The following is a 14,604-nucleotide window of genomic DNA, read 5'->3' on the forward strand; positions in this document are numbered from 1 at the left end:
GCAATCCTGAGATTACTACCTTTGAGGTCCTACTTTTTAATTTAGCTCCTATCTCCATAAATCCATCTTGTAGGACCTCAAACAGAACAAGTTTGGGGTTTGATATGAAAGAAGACAAATTGGTGAGAAGTGATATAAGTTAGATTAAGAAAAAGCACTAAAATGGAACATCAATTGGTCTCCTGTGATCACGGAACAATCAAGTATTCGAAACACTGTGTTTGAAACACAGATAATTTATTCAACATTTATACAGGGTATCAATTTCCAGCTCACGTATAGGGGCTATTAAGATCATCAGAAACGAACAAGAGCTGCCAGAATGAACATGTTTCAGTGTCCAATGCAATCACAGTAAATCCTGTTCTATTCACAAATGCAGCCTTTCTCCTCAGCCCATTTAAAACTGAGATGAGGAGGAATTTCTTTTCTCAGAGGGTTGTAAATCTGTGGAATTCTCTGCCCCAGAGAGCCGTGAGGGCTGGTTCATTGAATATATTTAAGGCGGAGATGGACAGATTTTTGAGCGATAAGGGAGTAAAGGGCTCTGGGGAGCGGGCAGGGAAGTAGAGCTGACTCTATGATCAGATCAGCCATGATCTTATTGAATGGGGAGCAGGCCCGGGGGTCCGGGTGGCCCACTCCTGTTTATATTTCTCATGGTCTTATGTACCCAGCATGCCCCGCGGGGAAGAATGTGCCGCACCCAGACTACAGGAGCTGAGTGCGCAGGCGCGGATCCTGGAGAAGAGGTGCTTTGGTGAATGTGCAGTGCGGGTAATGGCGGAGAGCACAAGTTTTGCGTAGGCTCCTCAGAAGTGTCCTTTTCATCGGTACAGAGCGGAGTAATGAACCAACGGGGAGCCGGGGAGGCTTCATAAACAACCGGTGCCCGCCGCAAGCCCGGAATAATAACCGGAATATCAGCGGTTGCAGCTTCGGGGCTTTCTCCCGGTCACAGGACCAGGCTAACGGCGGACATTTTGGTGTAGGAAGGCTGGTTCAACGGTCTGCCATCTGTAATCAGTGAGTAGCAAAGCGCATGCGCGGCCATGTTACTGCAGGAACAAAGTGAATTATGTCAGTGTCTGGAACTGAACCCAGCCAGAGTCAGCACCTACAGGGGAGGGGAACCAGTGAGTGTAGAACTGAACCCAGCCAGAGTCAGCACCTACAGGGGAGGGGAACCAGTGAGTGTAGAACTGAACCCAGCCAGAGTCAGTTCCTTCAGGGGAGGGGAACCAGTGAGTGTAGAACTGAACCCAGCCAGAACCGGTGGTGAAAACTGGGAGTGGAGGGGAAATTCTCTAGAACATAAGAAATAGGAGCAGGTGTAGGCCATTTGGCCCCTTGAGCCTGCTCCCCATTCAATAAGATCATGGCTGATCCGATCATGGATTAGGTTCGAATTCCCTGTCCGCTCCCCATAACCCTTTACTCCCTTATCGCTCAAAAATGTGCCTATCTTCACCTTAATGATGTGTCACTCTCCATCTTAATAAAGAATTCTACTCTTTCCCAAGGGGCCTCGCACAACAAGATTGCTAATTAGTCCTCTCTCATTACACATCACCCAGTCTAGGATGGCCAGCCCTCTAGTTGGTTCCTCGACATATTGGTCTCGAAAACAATCTCTAATACACACCAGGAAATCCTCCTCCACCACATTGCTACCAGTTTGGTTAGCCCAATCAATATGTAGATTAAAATAGCCCATGATAACTGCTGTACCTTTATTGCACGCATCCCTAATTTCTTATTTGATGCTGCCCCCAACCTCACTACTACTGTTTGGTGGTGTGTACATAATTCCCACTAGCGTTTTCTGCCCTTTGGTATTCCGTAGCATCATCCATACTGATTCCACATCATCCAAGCTAATGTCCTTCCTTACTGTTGCGTTAATTTCCTCTTTAACCAGCAACGCCACCCCACCTTCTTTTCCATTCTGTCTATCCATCCTGAATGTTGAATACCCCTGAATGTTGAGTTCCCAGCCTTGGTCACCCTGGAGCCATGTCTCCGTGATGCCAATTACATCATATTGGTTAACAGCTATCTATGCAGTTAATTCGTCCACCTTATTCCGAATACTCCTCGCATTGAGGCACAGAGCCTTCAGGCTTGTGTTTTTAACACACTTTGCCCCTTTAGAATTTTGCTGTAATTTGGCCCTACACTTTAACCGTCCTACACTTCAATCTATTTTCCCAGTCCACTTTTGCCCAATCTGCCATCATACCTATGTAGTCTCCGTCATTTAAGCTTAGAACGCTGGTTTGAGATCCAAATTTCTCACTCTCCATCTGAATTTGAAATTCAACCACGCTATGATCACTCATTCCAAGGGGCTCCTTTATTCGGAGATTGTTTATTAATCCTATCTCATTACACAGGACCAGATCTAAGATAGCCAGCACTTCAGAGGAGGAGAGAGAGAGAGGAAACCAGTTATTGTAGAACTGAACCTAGTCAGAGTCAGCACCATCAGGGGAGGGAGAGGGAGGGGAATAAGTGAGTGTAGAACTGAACTCGTCCAGATCCAGCTCATTCAGGAGAGGAGAGGGAGAGGAACCAGTGAGTGCAGAACTGAACCCAGCCAGAGTCAGCAGCATCAGGGGAGGAGAGAGAGAGAGGGGAACCAGTGAGTGTAGTACTGAACCCAGCCAGAGTCAGAAGCTTCAGGGGCGGAGAAAGGAACATGTGATTGAAGAACTGAACCCAGCCAGAGTCAGCACCATCAGGGGAGCAGAGAGTGGAGAACGTGTGATTGAAGAACTGAACCCAGCCAGAGTCAGCACCATCAGGGGAGGGGAACCAGTGAGTGTGGAACTGAACCCAGCCAGAGTCAGCATAAGAAGAAGTAGGCCATACGGCCCCTCGAGTTTGCTCCACCATTTAATATCATCATGGTTGAGCCGATCATGGACTCAGGTCCGCTTCTCTGTCTGTTCCCCATAACCCCTTATTCCCTTATCGATTAAGAACTTGTCTATCTCTGTCTTAAATTTATTCAATGAGCCAGCTTCCACAGCTCTCTGAGGCAGCGAATTGCACAGATTTACAACCCTTTGAGGGAAGACATTCCTCCTCATCTGTTTTAAATGGGCGGCCCCTTATTCTAAGATTATGCCCTCTACTTCTAGTCTCCCCTATCAGTGGAAACACCCTCTCTGCATCCACCTTGTCAATCTCCCTCATAATCTTATACGTTTCGATAAAATCACCTCTCATTTGTCTGAATTCCAATGAGTAGAGGCCCAACCTTCTCAACCTTTCCTCATAAGTCAACCCCCTCATCTCCGGAATCAACCTTGTGAACCTTCTCTGAACTGCCTCCAAAGCAAGTATCCCCTTTCTTAGATATGGAAACCAAAACTGTACGCAGTATTCTAGGTGTGGCCTCACCAATAACCTGTATAACTGTAGCAAGACATCCCTGCTTTTATACTCCATCTCCTTTGCAATAAAGGCCAAGATTCCATTGGCCTTCCTGTTCACTTGCTGTACCTGCATACTTACCTTTTGTGTTTCATGCAGCAGGACTCCCCAGGTCCCGCTGTACTGCAAATTTTTCTCCATTTAAATAATAACATGCTCTTCGAATTTTTTTCTGGCAAACTGCATAACCTCACACTTTCCAACATTTTCCTCCAACTGCCAAATTTTTGCCCACTCACTTAGCCTGTATATGTCATTTTGAAGGTTTTTTGTGTCCTCACACATTGCATTTCCTCCCATCTTGGCTACATTACACTCGGTCCCTCCATCCAATTCATTAATCTAGATTGTAAATAGTTGGGTGCCCAACACTGATTCCTGTAGCACCCCAATAGTTATTGATTGCCAAACCGAGAATTTATCCCGACTCTCTGTTTTCTGTTAATTAAGCAATCCTCTATCCATGCGAAAATATTACCCCCAACCCCGTGAACTTTTATCTTGTGCGATAACCTTTTATGTGGCACCTTGTCAAATACCTTCTGGAAGTCCAAATACACCACATCCACTGGTTCCCCTTCATCCACCCTGTTCCTCAAAGCCAGAGTCAGCACTTTTAGGGGAAGAGAGGGAGGGAAACCAGTGAATGTGGAACTGAACCCAGCCATAGTCAGCACCTTCAGGGGTGGAGAGGGAGGAGAACCAGTGAGTGTGGAACTGAACCCAGCCAGAATTGGTGGTGAAAACTGGGAGTGGAGGAGAAACAGTCTAGAAATGTGCGATGGGTTTGGATTTCAGCACAGCAGGGGGGACAATGTGTGGGATAGGGATTTACAGCTTTGGAAGAACAAGAGAGGAAAGAATGTTCCATGGAAACTAGATGTGTCTATCCTGAATTTCTGTCTTGTACTGACAGTGATGAGTTTTATTATCTCCTTTTACAGAATATTGGAAGGGGAGATTTTCAGACAGGAAGCACAAACCAAACATCACGTCAAGATCTGACGGACTCAATCGATTCATCAGGACCTGAATATCATCGGCCTTTGAAAGTGGAAGGAGAAATGTTTGTCTGTTCTGCCTGTGGGAAAGATTTCAAACATCAGTGTGACTGGAAAAGCACCGAGACACACACACACCCGAGTGTTCCAGTGCACTGCCTGTGGAAAAAGCTTTAACCAATTAAACAGCCTGAATAAACATCGCACCATTCACAGCGCGAAGAAACTGTAAACGTGTTGTGTGCGTGGGCAAGGCTTCAACCCATCGTCCAACCATGGAGAGTCACAAGGATACCCGCATCATGGAGAAACCGTGGAAATGTGGTGACTGTGGGAAGGTATTCAGATCACCGTCTGAGCTAGAAATTCATCGACGCAGTCACACTGGGGAGAGGCCGTTCACCTGCTCCGAATGTGGGAAGGGATTCACTGGGTCATCCCAACTTGTAGCTCACCGGCGAGTTCACACCGGGGAGAGACCGTTCACCTGCTCTGAGTGTGGGAAGGGATTTACTCGGTCATCCGACCTGCTGATACACCGGCGCGTTCACACTGGGGAGAGGCCATTCACCTGCTCTGAGTGTGGGAAGGGATTCACTTTTTCATCCAACCTGCTGGCGCACCAGCGAGTTCACACTGGGGAGAAACCTTTCACCTGCTCTGAGTGTGGGAAGCGATTCACTCAGATATCCCACCTGCTGACACACCAGCGAGTTCACACTGGGGAGAGGCCATTCACCTGCTCTGAATGTGGGAAGGGATTCACATGTTCATCCGACCTGCTGATACACCGGCGAGTTCACACTGGGGAGAGACCGTTCGCCTGCTCAGAGTGTGGGAAGGGATTCACTACGTCATCCACCCTGCTGACACACCAGCGAGTTCACACTGGGGAGAGGCCGTTCACCTGCTCTGAGTGTGGGAAGCGATTCACTCAGATATCCCACCTGCTGACACACCAGCGAGTTCACACTGGGGAGAGGCCATTCACCTGCTCTGAGTGTGGGAAGCGATTCACTCGGTCATCCCACCTGCTGACACACCAGCGAGTTCACAAGTGACTGCAGGGGTTGGAATCTGCTGTTATTGCTGCTGTTAATCACATCCCAATTGAACCATGTTCATTCTGACAGTTGGGGTTTGTTTCTGCTGATAATAACCCTATAACTTGGCTGGACTTTAATATTCTGCATATATTGCTGATGGTGTTCTCGGGGCTGCAGTGTCCATTTAAGAAACGCTGTGTGTAATCTTTCCCCTTAATTCAGCGACTCACAAAAAGTTAGTTTGCAATAAAATTATGAACTTTTACTTTAATCCTAAATTGATCTTTGGTACAAAATCTACAATAGTGTGTGAAAGTTTCTACTGAATAAAATGTCCAATTAGAAAGAGCTTGCTGACAATTCTTACTGACTTACACATTACACACAGTGGCCCCTCCATTATCCACCAGAAAGAAGCGGAATGGGAATTGGTGGGGAATCCGTGTCCCCAAATGTTGCCCCTCCCGTCTGGTGCAGCAATCCCCTCGGCACGGGAATAAAGACCACTCCAGACCAAAACTGTGCGCAGTACTCCAGGTGTGGTCTTACCAACGCCCTGTACAGTTGCAGCAGGACTTCCCTACTTTTATACTCCACCCGCCTTGCAATAAAGGCCAGCATTCCATTTGCCTTCCTGATTACCTGCTGTACTTGCATGCTAACTTTTTGTGTTTCATGTACAAGAACCCCCAGATCCATCTGTGCATAGAAACATAGAAAATAGGTGCAGGATTCGGCCCTTCGAGCCTGCACCACCATTCAATAAGATCATGGCTGATCATTCACTTCAGTACCCCTTTCCCGCTTTCTCTCCCGACCCCTTGATCCCTTTAGCCGTAAGGGCCTTATCTGACTCCCCCTTGAATATATCCAATGAACTGGCATCAACAACTCTCTGCGATAGGGAATTCCACAGGTTAACAACTCTCTGAGTGAACTTTATCCTCATCTCAGTCCTAAATGGCTCAGCGTTTATCCTTAGACAATGTCCCCTGGCTCTGGACTTCCCCAATATCGGGAACATTCTTTCTGCATCTAACCTGTCCAGTCCTGTCAGAATTTTATATGTTTCTGTGAGATCCCCTCTCATCCTTCTAAACTCCAGTGAATACAGGCCCAGTTGATCCAGTCTCTCCTCATATGTCAGTCTTGTGATGTCAGGAATCAGTCTGGAGAACCTCCGCTGCACTCCCTCAATAGCAAGAACGTCTTTCCTTAGATTAGGAGATCAGAACTGAACACAATATTCCAGGTGTGGCCTCACGAAGGCCCTGTACAACTGCAGTAAGACCTTCCTGCTCCTATACTCAAATCCCCTTGCTATGAAGGCCAACATACCATTTGCCTTGTTCACCGCCTGATAATCCTGAATGCCAACTTTCAATGATTGATGAACCATGACACCAAGGTCTCGCTGCACCTCCTCTTTTCCTAATCTGCCGCCATTCAGATAATATTCTGCCTTCGTGTTTTTGCCACCAAAATGGATAACCTCACATTTATGCACATTATACTGCATCTGCCAGGCGTTTGCCCACTCACCTAACCTGTCCAAGTCACCCCGCAGCCTTTTAGCATCCTCCTCACAGCTCACACTGCCACCCAGTTTAGTGTCATCTGCAAACTTGGAGATATTACACTCAATTTCCTCATTCAAATCATTAATGTATATTGTAAATAGCTGGGGTCCCAGCACTGAGCTCTGCGATACCCCACTAGTCACTGCCTGCCATTCTGAAAAGGACCCGTTTATCCCGACTCTCTGCTTCCTGTCTGCCAACCAGTTCTCTATCCACATCAGTACATTACCCCCAATTCCATGTGCTTTAATTTTGCACACCAATCTCTTGTGTGGCACCTTCTCAAAAGCCTTTTGAAAGTCCAAATACACCACATCCACTGGTTCTCCCTTGTCCATTCTACCAGTTACATCCTCAAAAAGTTCTCGAAGATCGATCAAGCAGGATTTCCCTTTCATAAATCCATGCTGATTTGGGCCGATCCCATCACTGCTTTCCAAATGTGCTGCTATTTCATCTTTAATAATTGAATCCAACATTTTCCCCACTACTGATGTCAGGCTAACCGGTCTATAATTACTCGTTTTCTCTCTCCCTCCTTTCTTAAAAAGTGGTGTTACATTGGCTACCTCCAGTCCACAGGAACTGATCCAGAATCGATAGACTGTTGGAAAATGATCACCAATGCATCCACTATTTCTCGGGCTACTTCCTTAAGTACTCTGGGATGCAGTCGATCAGGCCCCGGGAATTTATCAGCCTTCAATCCCATCATTTTCCCGAACACCATTTCCCATCTAATAAGGATTTCCTTCAGTTCCTCCTTCACACTTGACCCTCGGTCCCCTAATATTTCCGGAAGATTATTTGCGTCTTCCTTCGTGAAGACAGAACCAAAGTAGTTGTTTAACTGGCCCGCCATTTCTTTGTTCCCCATTATAAATTCACCTGAATCTGACTGCAAGGGACCTACGTTTGTTTTCACTAATCTTTTTCTCTTCACATATCTATAGAAGCTTTTGCAGTCAGTTTTTATGTTTCCTGCAAGCTTCCTCTCATACTCTATTCTTTCTCTCAGATGTTGCCTGACCTGCTGAGATTTCCAGCAGTTTGTTATTATTTCAGATTTCAGCATCTGCAGTATTTTGCTTTTGTATTAAGAAAGAAAAACTTGCATTGATGTAGTGCCTTTCATGTCCACCAAATGTCTCAAACGCTTTACAGCCAATGAAGTACTTTTGGAGTGTAGTCACTGTTGTAATGTGGGAAACGCAGCAGCCAATTTGAACACAGCAAGCTCCCATAAACAGCAATGTGATAAATGTCCAGATACCCTGTCCGTGTTATATTGGAAGATCGGGGTATGTTATAGCAGGTCGGGGCCATAAAAGGAGCAGTGTGCAGCCCAGGGAGCAGCGTGGAGGCATGCAGCTTCAGGGAGCAGCGCAAGCTGTGAAGGCAGCAAAGAGTGACGTCATCAAGGTCCAGGTTGATGATTGGACCATGGGTCGGTGCAGCAGGAGCAGTGAGGTCGGGGCAAAGGAACGGCGAGAGACTGTGGAGGGACATGATTGGGGCCCAGAAGAGGTGCGAGTTCGGGACCAGGGGCCCAGATTCAGCACGGGCCAGCCCACACTGTGATATGTGTGTGCACTAGATCCATGCAGCAGAGCTGGTCTCCAGTCGACCTGGTTAATCCTCGCCATTGGACCAAGACCTAGCTCTGTCAAGCCCGTGTGGTGGCTTCTGTGCAACGGCCACCACCTTAAAAAAAATCCATGCACAGACATCTTCCTCCCTTCAGGATGTAGTTCAGGACCTGGAATATTAGGTCCTTTATTGAAACACCTGTGAACTCATCCTATTTTGGCGTGGAAGCAAGTCATCCTAGTTTTGAGGGACTGCCTATGATGATGATTTCCCCCTCCTAATTAAAACCTTTGTCCTCTGCTAAATTCTAAATTTATCCCAGTCCTCAGGTGTGCTGCTTTTTCTGGCTAATTTATATGGCTCTTCTTTGGATTTAACACTATCCCTAATTTCTGCTGTTCGCCACGGTTGAGCCACCTTTCCCATTTTATTTTTACCCACGACAAGGATGTACAATTGTTTAAGTTCATCCATGTGATCTTTAAATGTCTGCCATTGCCTATCCACCATCAACCCTTTAAATATCATTCGGCAGTCTATCCTGGACAATTCATGTCTCATACCATCGAAGGTACCTTTCTTTAAGTTCAGGACCCTAGTCTTTGAATTAACTGTGTCACTCTCCATCTTAATGAAGAATTCTGCCATATTAATGTCACTCTTCCCCAAGGGGCCTCGCACAACAAGATTGCTAATTAATCCTCTCTCATTACACAACACCCAGTCGAGGATGGCCAGCTCTCGAGTTGGTTCCTTGGCATATTGGTCGAGAAAACCATCCCTTATACACTCCAGGCAATCCTCCTCCACTGTATTGCTACCAGTTTGGTTAGCCCAATCTATATGTAGATTAAAGTCACCCATGATAACTGCTGTACCTTTATTGCACGCATCTCTAATTTCCTGTTTGATGCCATACCCAACCTCCCTACTACTGTTTGGTGGTCTGTACACAAGTCCCACTAGCATTTTCTGCCCTTTGATGTTCTGCAGCTCTACCCATACAGATTCCACATCATCCAAGCTAATGTCCTTCTTACTATTGCGTTAATCTCCTCTTTAACCAGCAACACTACCCCACCTCCTTTTCCTTTCTATCTATCCTTCCTGAATATTGAATACCCCTGGATGTTGAGTTACCAGCTTTGGTCACCCTGGAGCCATGTCTCCATAATCCCAATTGCATCATATCCGTTAACAGCTATCTGCACCTTAGTATGAATGCTCCTCACATTGAGACACAGTCTTCAGGCTTGTTTTTTTTAATACTCTTTATTCTTTTCAAATTATGTTGTAATGTGGCCCGTTTTGATTTTTGCCTTTGATTTCTCTGCCCTCCAATTTTCCTTATCTCCTTTCCACCTTTTGCTTCTGCCCCCATTTTACTTCCTTTTGTCTCTCTACATAGATTCCCATCCCCCTGCTGTATTAGTTTAAACCCTCCCCAACAGCACGAGCAAACACTCCCCCTAGGACAGTTCCGGTCCTGCCCAGGTGCAGACCGGTTGTATTGGTCCCACCCCCCCAGAACCGGTTCCAATGTCCCAGGAATTTGAATCCCTCCCTCTGGCACCATTCCTCAAGAAACCTATTCATCTTAACTATCCTGCTATTTCTACTCTGACTATCATGTGGCACTGGTAACAATCCTGAGATTACTACCTTTGAGGTCCTACTTTTTATTTAACTCCTAGCTCCCTAAATTCAGCTTGTTGGACCTCATCTCATTTTTTACCTATATCGTTGGTACCTCATTATCCTATTCATATCCCTTTCGAGATTATTTGCATCTTCCTCACAACTTGGTTTCCCACCTACCTTTGTATCATCAGCAAATTTGACTGTGTTACACTTGGTCCCTTCATCCAAGTCATTAATATAAATTGTAAATAGTTGAGGTCCCAGCACTGATCCCTGCAGCACCCCACTAGTTACAGTTTGCCAACCAGAAAATGACCCATTTATACCGACTCTCTGTTTTCTGTAACTTAGCCAATCCTCTATCCATTCTGATATATTACCCCCAATCCCGTCAGCTCTTAGCTTGTGCAGTAACCTTTTGTGTGGCACCTTATCGAATGCTTTCTGGAAATGCAAATATACAACTTCAACTGGTATTCCTTTATGCACTCTGCTCATTACATCGCCAAGCAACTCCAGCAAATTTATCAACCATGATTTCCCTTTCATAAAACCATGCTGACTCTGCTGGACTGCAACATGATTTTCTAAATGTCCTTATACTAATTCCTTAATGATGCATTCCAGTATTTTCCCAATAACCGATGGTAGGCTAACTGGTCTGTGGTTTCCTGCTCTCTGCCTCCCTCCTTACTTGAATAGGGGTGTTACATTTTCAGTTTTCCAGTCTGCTGGGACCTCTCCAGAATTCATGGAATTTTGGCAGCTTACAACCAGTACATCCACTATCTCTGCAGCCACTTCTTTGAAGACCTTAGGATGCATGCCATCAGGTCCGGGGGATTTGTCCACCTTTAGTCTCATTTGTTTGCTGAGTACGTTATCTCTAGTGATAGTGACTGTTTTAAGTCCCCCCTCACCCCACCCTCACCACCACAATAGCTCCTTGATTATCAACTGTTGGGATTTTTTAGTGTCCTCTACCGTGAAGAACAAGACAAAATATTTGTTCAAAATCTCTGCCATTTCTGTGTTTCCCGTTATTAATTCTTCAGTCTCATCCTCTAAGGGACCAACGTTTACTTTAGCTACTCATTTCCTTTTTATATACCTGCAGATGCTCTTACTGTCTGTTTTTATATTTCTTGCTAGTTTGTTCTCATGCTATCTTTTCTGTCTTTATCATTTTTTTGTCGTCCTTTGCTGGTTTCTAAAAAATTCCCAATCTTCTGGCCTTCCATTGTCCTTCACAACATTATATCAGACAGGAGGGGATTGGTGTCAGTGACTGTGGGGTTGGTTTATATCAGACAGGAGAGGATTAGTGACATGGAATCATAGCAGTTTACAACACAGAACGAGGCCATTAGACCTATCATGTCTGTGTGGCCGAAAAAGAGCTATCCAGCCTAATCACACTTTCCAGCTCTTGGTCCGTAGCCCTGTAGGTTAATGCACTTCCAGTGCACATCCAAGTACTTTTGTAAATGCGATGAGGGTTTCTGCCCCTACTATTCTTTCAGGCAGTAAGTTCCAGATTCCCACCTCCCTCTGGAGGTTATGCTCGAACTGTGTAAGACACCCCACCTCCCTCTGGAGGTTATGCTCGAACTGTGTAAGACACTAGTTCGGACACAGCTGGAGTACTCACACAGTTCTGGTCTTTGCATCATCCTGTTGTGCCAGCCCAGGCTCACCCTATTGGGCCAGCACAGGCTCATCCTATTGGGTCAGCCCGGGCTCAACCTATTGGGCCAGCCCGGGCTCATCCTATTGGGCCAGCATGGACTCAGCCTATTACGCCAGCCTGGGTTCAGCCTATTGGGCCAGCACAGAAGACCCAGTAGAGAAAATTAGCAGCTCATTGAATTTATTCTCACTCTGCGCACAGCAGGTGCAGAACTGAACCCAACTTGTAAGCTGGAAATGCATCGTCGCAGTCACACTGGGGAGATGCTGTTCACCTGCTCTGAGTGTGGGAAGGGATTCACTCATTCATCCGACCTGCTGAGACACCAGCGAGTTCTCAAGTGACTGCAGGGGTTGGATTCTTCTGTTATTGCTGCTGTTAATCACATCCTAACTCAATTGTGTTCATTTTATCAGTTGGGGATTGTTTCTGCTGATGTTAATAACCCCTATAACTGGGCTGGAGTTTAATATTTTGCAATTTCAATTAACAGAGTGTGTCAATATTTGATGACTCCAAAATAAGATGAGACTAATTGACATCCTGTTACCGACTGCTCCATTTTGGGCCTTTTCTCTTTTCTAACTCTGGATTATTTTAGTTCTTATACCTTCGGTTACTCTCAGGGGCAAGTCCCAATTTCCCATACCTTCCAGAGTTGATCTCCTCGCCTTGGTCTCCAGGGAAGGTGTTCGATGTGTGAATGGAGCATCACGCCTGCAAACCTGGTTTCAATTTGTATTTGAATCCACTCAGCAAACATATTTTTAAAAATACGTACATGTAAACCTATCACATCAAATAATTGGCAAAGATTTAGAGTCAACAGGATGAATAAGTAAACACATCACGGGCCAATAAACCAGCTCTATATTCACAGGAGAAAGTCTGTTATCTAACTCCTCGAATATCAGTTGGTGAGATGAGCGACTGAATCACTTTCCATGTACAACACCATCCATTCCCACTGTCCCCACATTTACAGTGTTGAGTCAGGTGGATGTACGGGTCTCACAGGCTGAACGATTGGTTGAAGGTGTATCCACACACACAACATGTGTCCTGTTTCTCCCCGCTGTGATTGGTGTTTTTACAAAGGCTGATGAGAAGGTGATCCTGATCAATCCGGGAATCTGTCAAATCTTGAGGCGATGTTTGGATTGAGTTTCCCAGCTGCAGATCCTCCCCTTCTAATACCCGGCAAATAAATGGTGCTTACAAACATTGTTACTTTAAATACAGGATAGAGATACAGAACAGACAATTCTAGATCCGACACAACATTCTGTCCCCCCGGGGGGGGGGGGGCCTGTCACCGGGAGAAAGCCCCGCAGCTGCCCCCCGCTCGGGGAAAGGCCGGAGGCCCACAGCGGGTGTGTGTGAGGCGGATAATGCGGAGTGTTGTCTCTCGGGCGGGACGGGGGGGCTTGGGCCCGCACTCGGTGTGTGTGAAGCCCGCGGCCCCCCGGTGTCTATTAACCCGCTCCTCCCTCCGCCTATCTCTCAGCCGCTGCCGGCCCACCGCGCATGCTCAGCTCACGCTGCCCGGGTGATTGACGGCGGCTCCGGGCCAATTGGATGAGATGGGGCGGGGCTGGAGGACCGAGCGGATGATTGGTCCTCCAAGCAATCGGAGTGTGCGAGCGGCGGGGCTTAGACCACCATTCCCCCCTCCCCCCAGTGGGCGGGGCTGAGCCCGGATCTCCCGCACTGAGCATGCGCGGGCGGCGGTGGCGACAGTTGGTGGAGCCCGGATGATGTGGGACACGAGACGGTGGGTTGTCGGCGCGGGGCAGGAATTGGAGCCGCGAGTGGGGCTGGTGAGTGACATAAACCCCTGGTGTAGGGCCCAGGGCCCAATAACAGGCCAGAGGCTGAGCCCGGGGTTGTCCCGCCCGGCCGCGGGGACAGGGCCTCAGGCTCCCAGGGACACCTCACTAAATGCATTCTGGAAGCAGGAGAGAAATGGGAGGCATTCTAAACCAAATGGTCCAATTTAAAGGTGACCACAAATCTGTGAGGGGCAGGATCAGCTGATCAATCTGTTAAAGCATTAATAGCAGTATAGAGCACAACAACAAGCTCATTATGGTCAACCTTTATCAGTCACTAGTTAGACCTCAGATATTGAGGGTTGGGCTCAATTCTGGGCACCACACTTTGAAAAGGACATCAATAATAACATAGAAACATAGAAAATAGGTGCAGGAGTCGGCCATTCGGCCCTTCGAGCCTGCACCGCCATTCAATAAGATCAGGGCTAATCATTCACCTCAGTACCCCTTTTCTGCTTTCTCTCCATACCCCTTGATCCCTTTAGCCGTAAGGGCCACATCTATCTCCCTCTTGAATATATCTAATGAACTGGCATCAACAACTCTCTGCGACAGGGAATTCCACAGGTTAACAACTCTCTCAGTTAAGAAGTTTCTCCTCATCTCAGCCCTAAATGGCCTATCCTGTAGCCTGAGACTGTGTCCCCTGGTTCTGGACTTCCCCAACATCGGGAACATACATCCCGCATCTAACCTGTCGCGTCCCGTCAGAATCTTATATATTTCTATGAGAACCCCTCGCATCCTTCTAAACTCCAGTGTATAAAGTCCGAGTTGATC

At 46.8% G+C, this 14,604-nt stretch overlaps 1 protein-coding gene across 1 annotated transcript in view; it reads left to right on the forward strand.

Annotated features, from left to right (window-relative positions):
* The first annotated feature begins 730 nt into the window (after window positions 1–730).
* LOC139252298 (zinc finger protein 850-like) overlaps window positions 731–14,604 on the forward strand; it is an 80,121-nt gene continuing 66,247 nt past the window's right edge. Inside the window, exons 1-2 of the mRNA XM_070873332.1 lie at window positions 731–1,026; window positions 4,386–5,491. Of these exons, the coding sequence (XP_070729433.1) occupies window positions 4,718–5,491 (774 nt within the window). The 5' untranslated portion in view covers window positions 731–1,026; window positions 4,386–4,717. The remainder of the gene's footprint in view (window positions 1,027–4,385; window positions 5,492–14,604) is intronic.

This window comes from Pristiophorus japonicus, unplaced genomic scaffold, assembly GCF_044704955.1.
Source record: "Pristiophorus japonicus isolate sPriJap1 unplaced genomic scaffold, sPriJap1.hap1 HAP1_SCAFFOLD_452, whole genome shotgun sequence".
Lineage (NCBI taxonomy): Eukaryota > Metazoa > Chordata > Chondrichthyes > Pristiophoridae > Pristiophorus > Pristiophorus japonicus.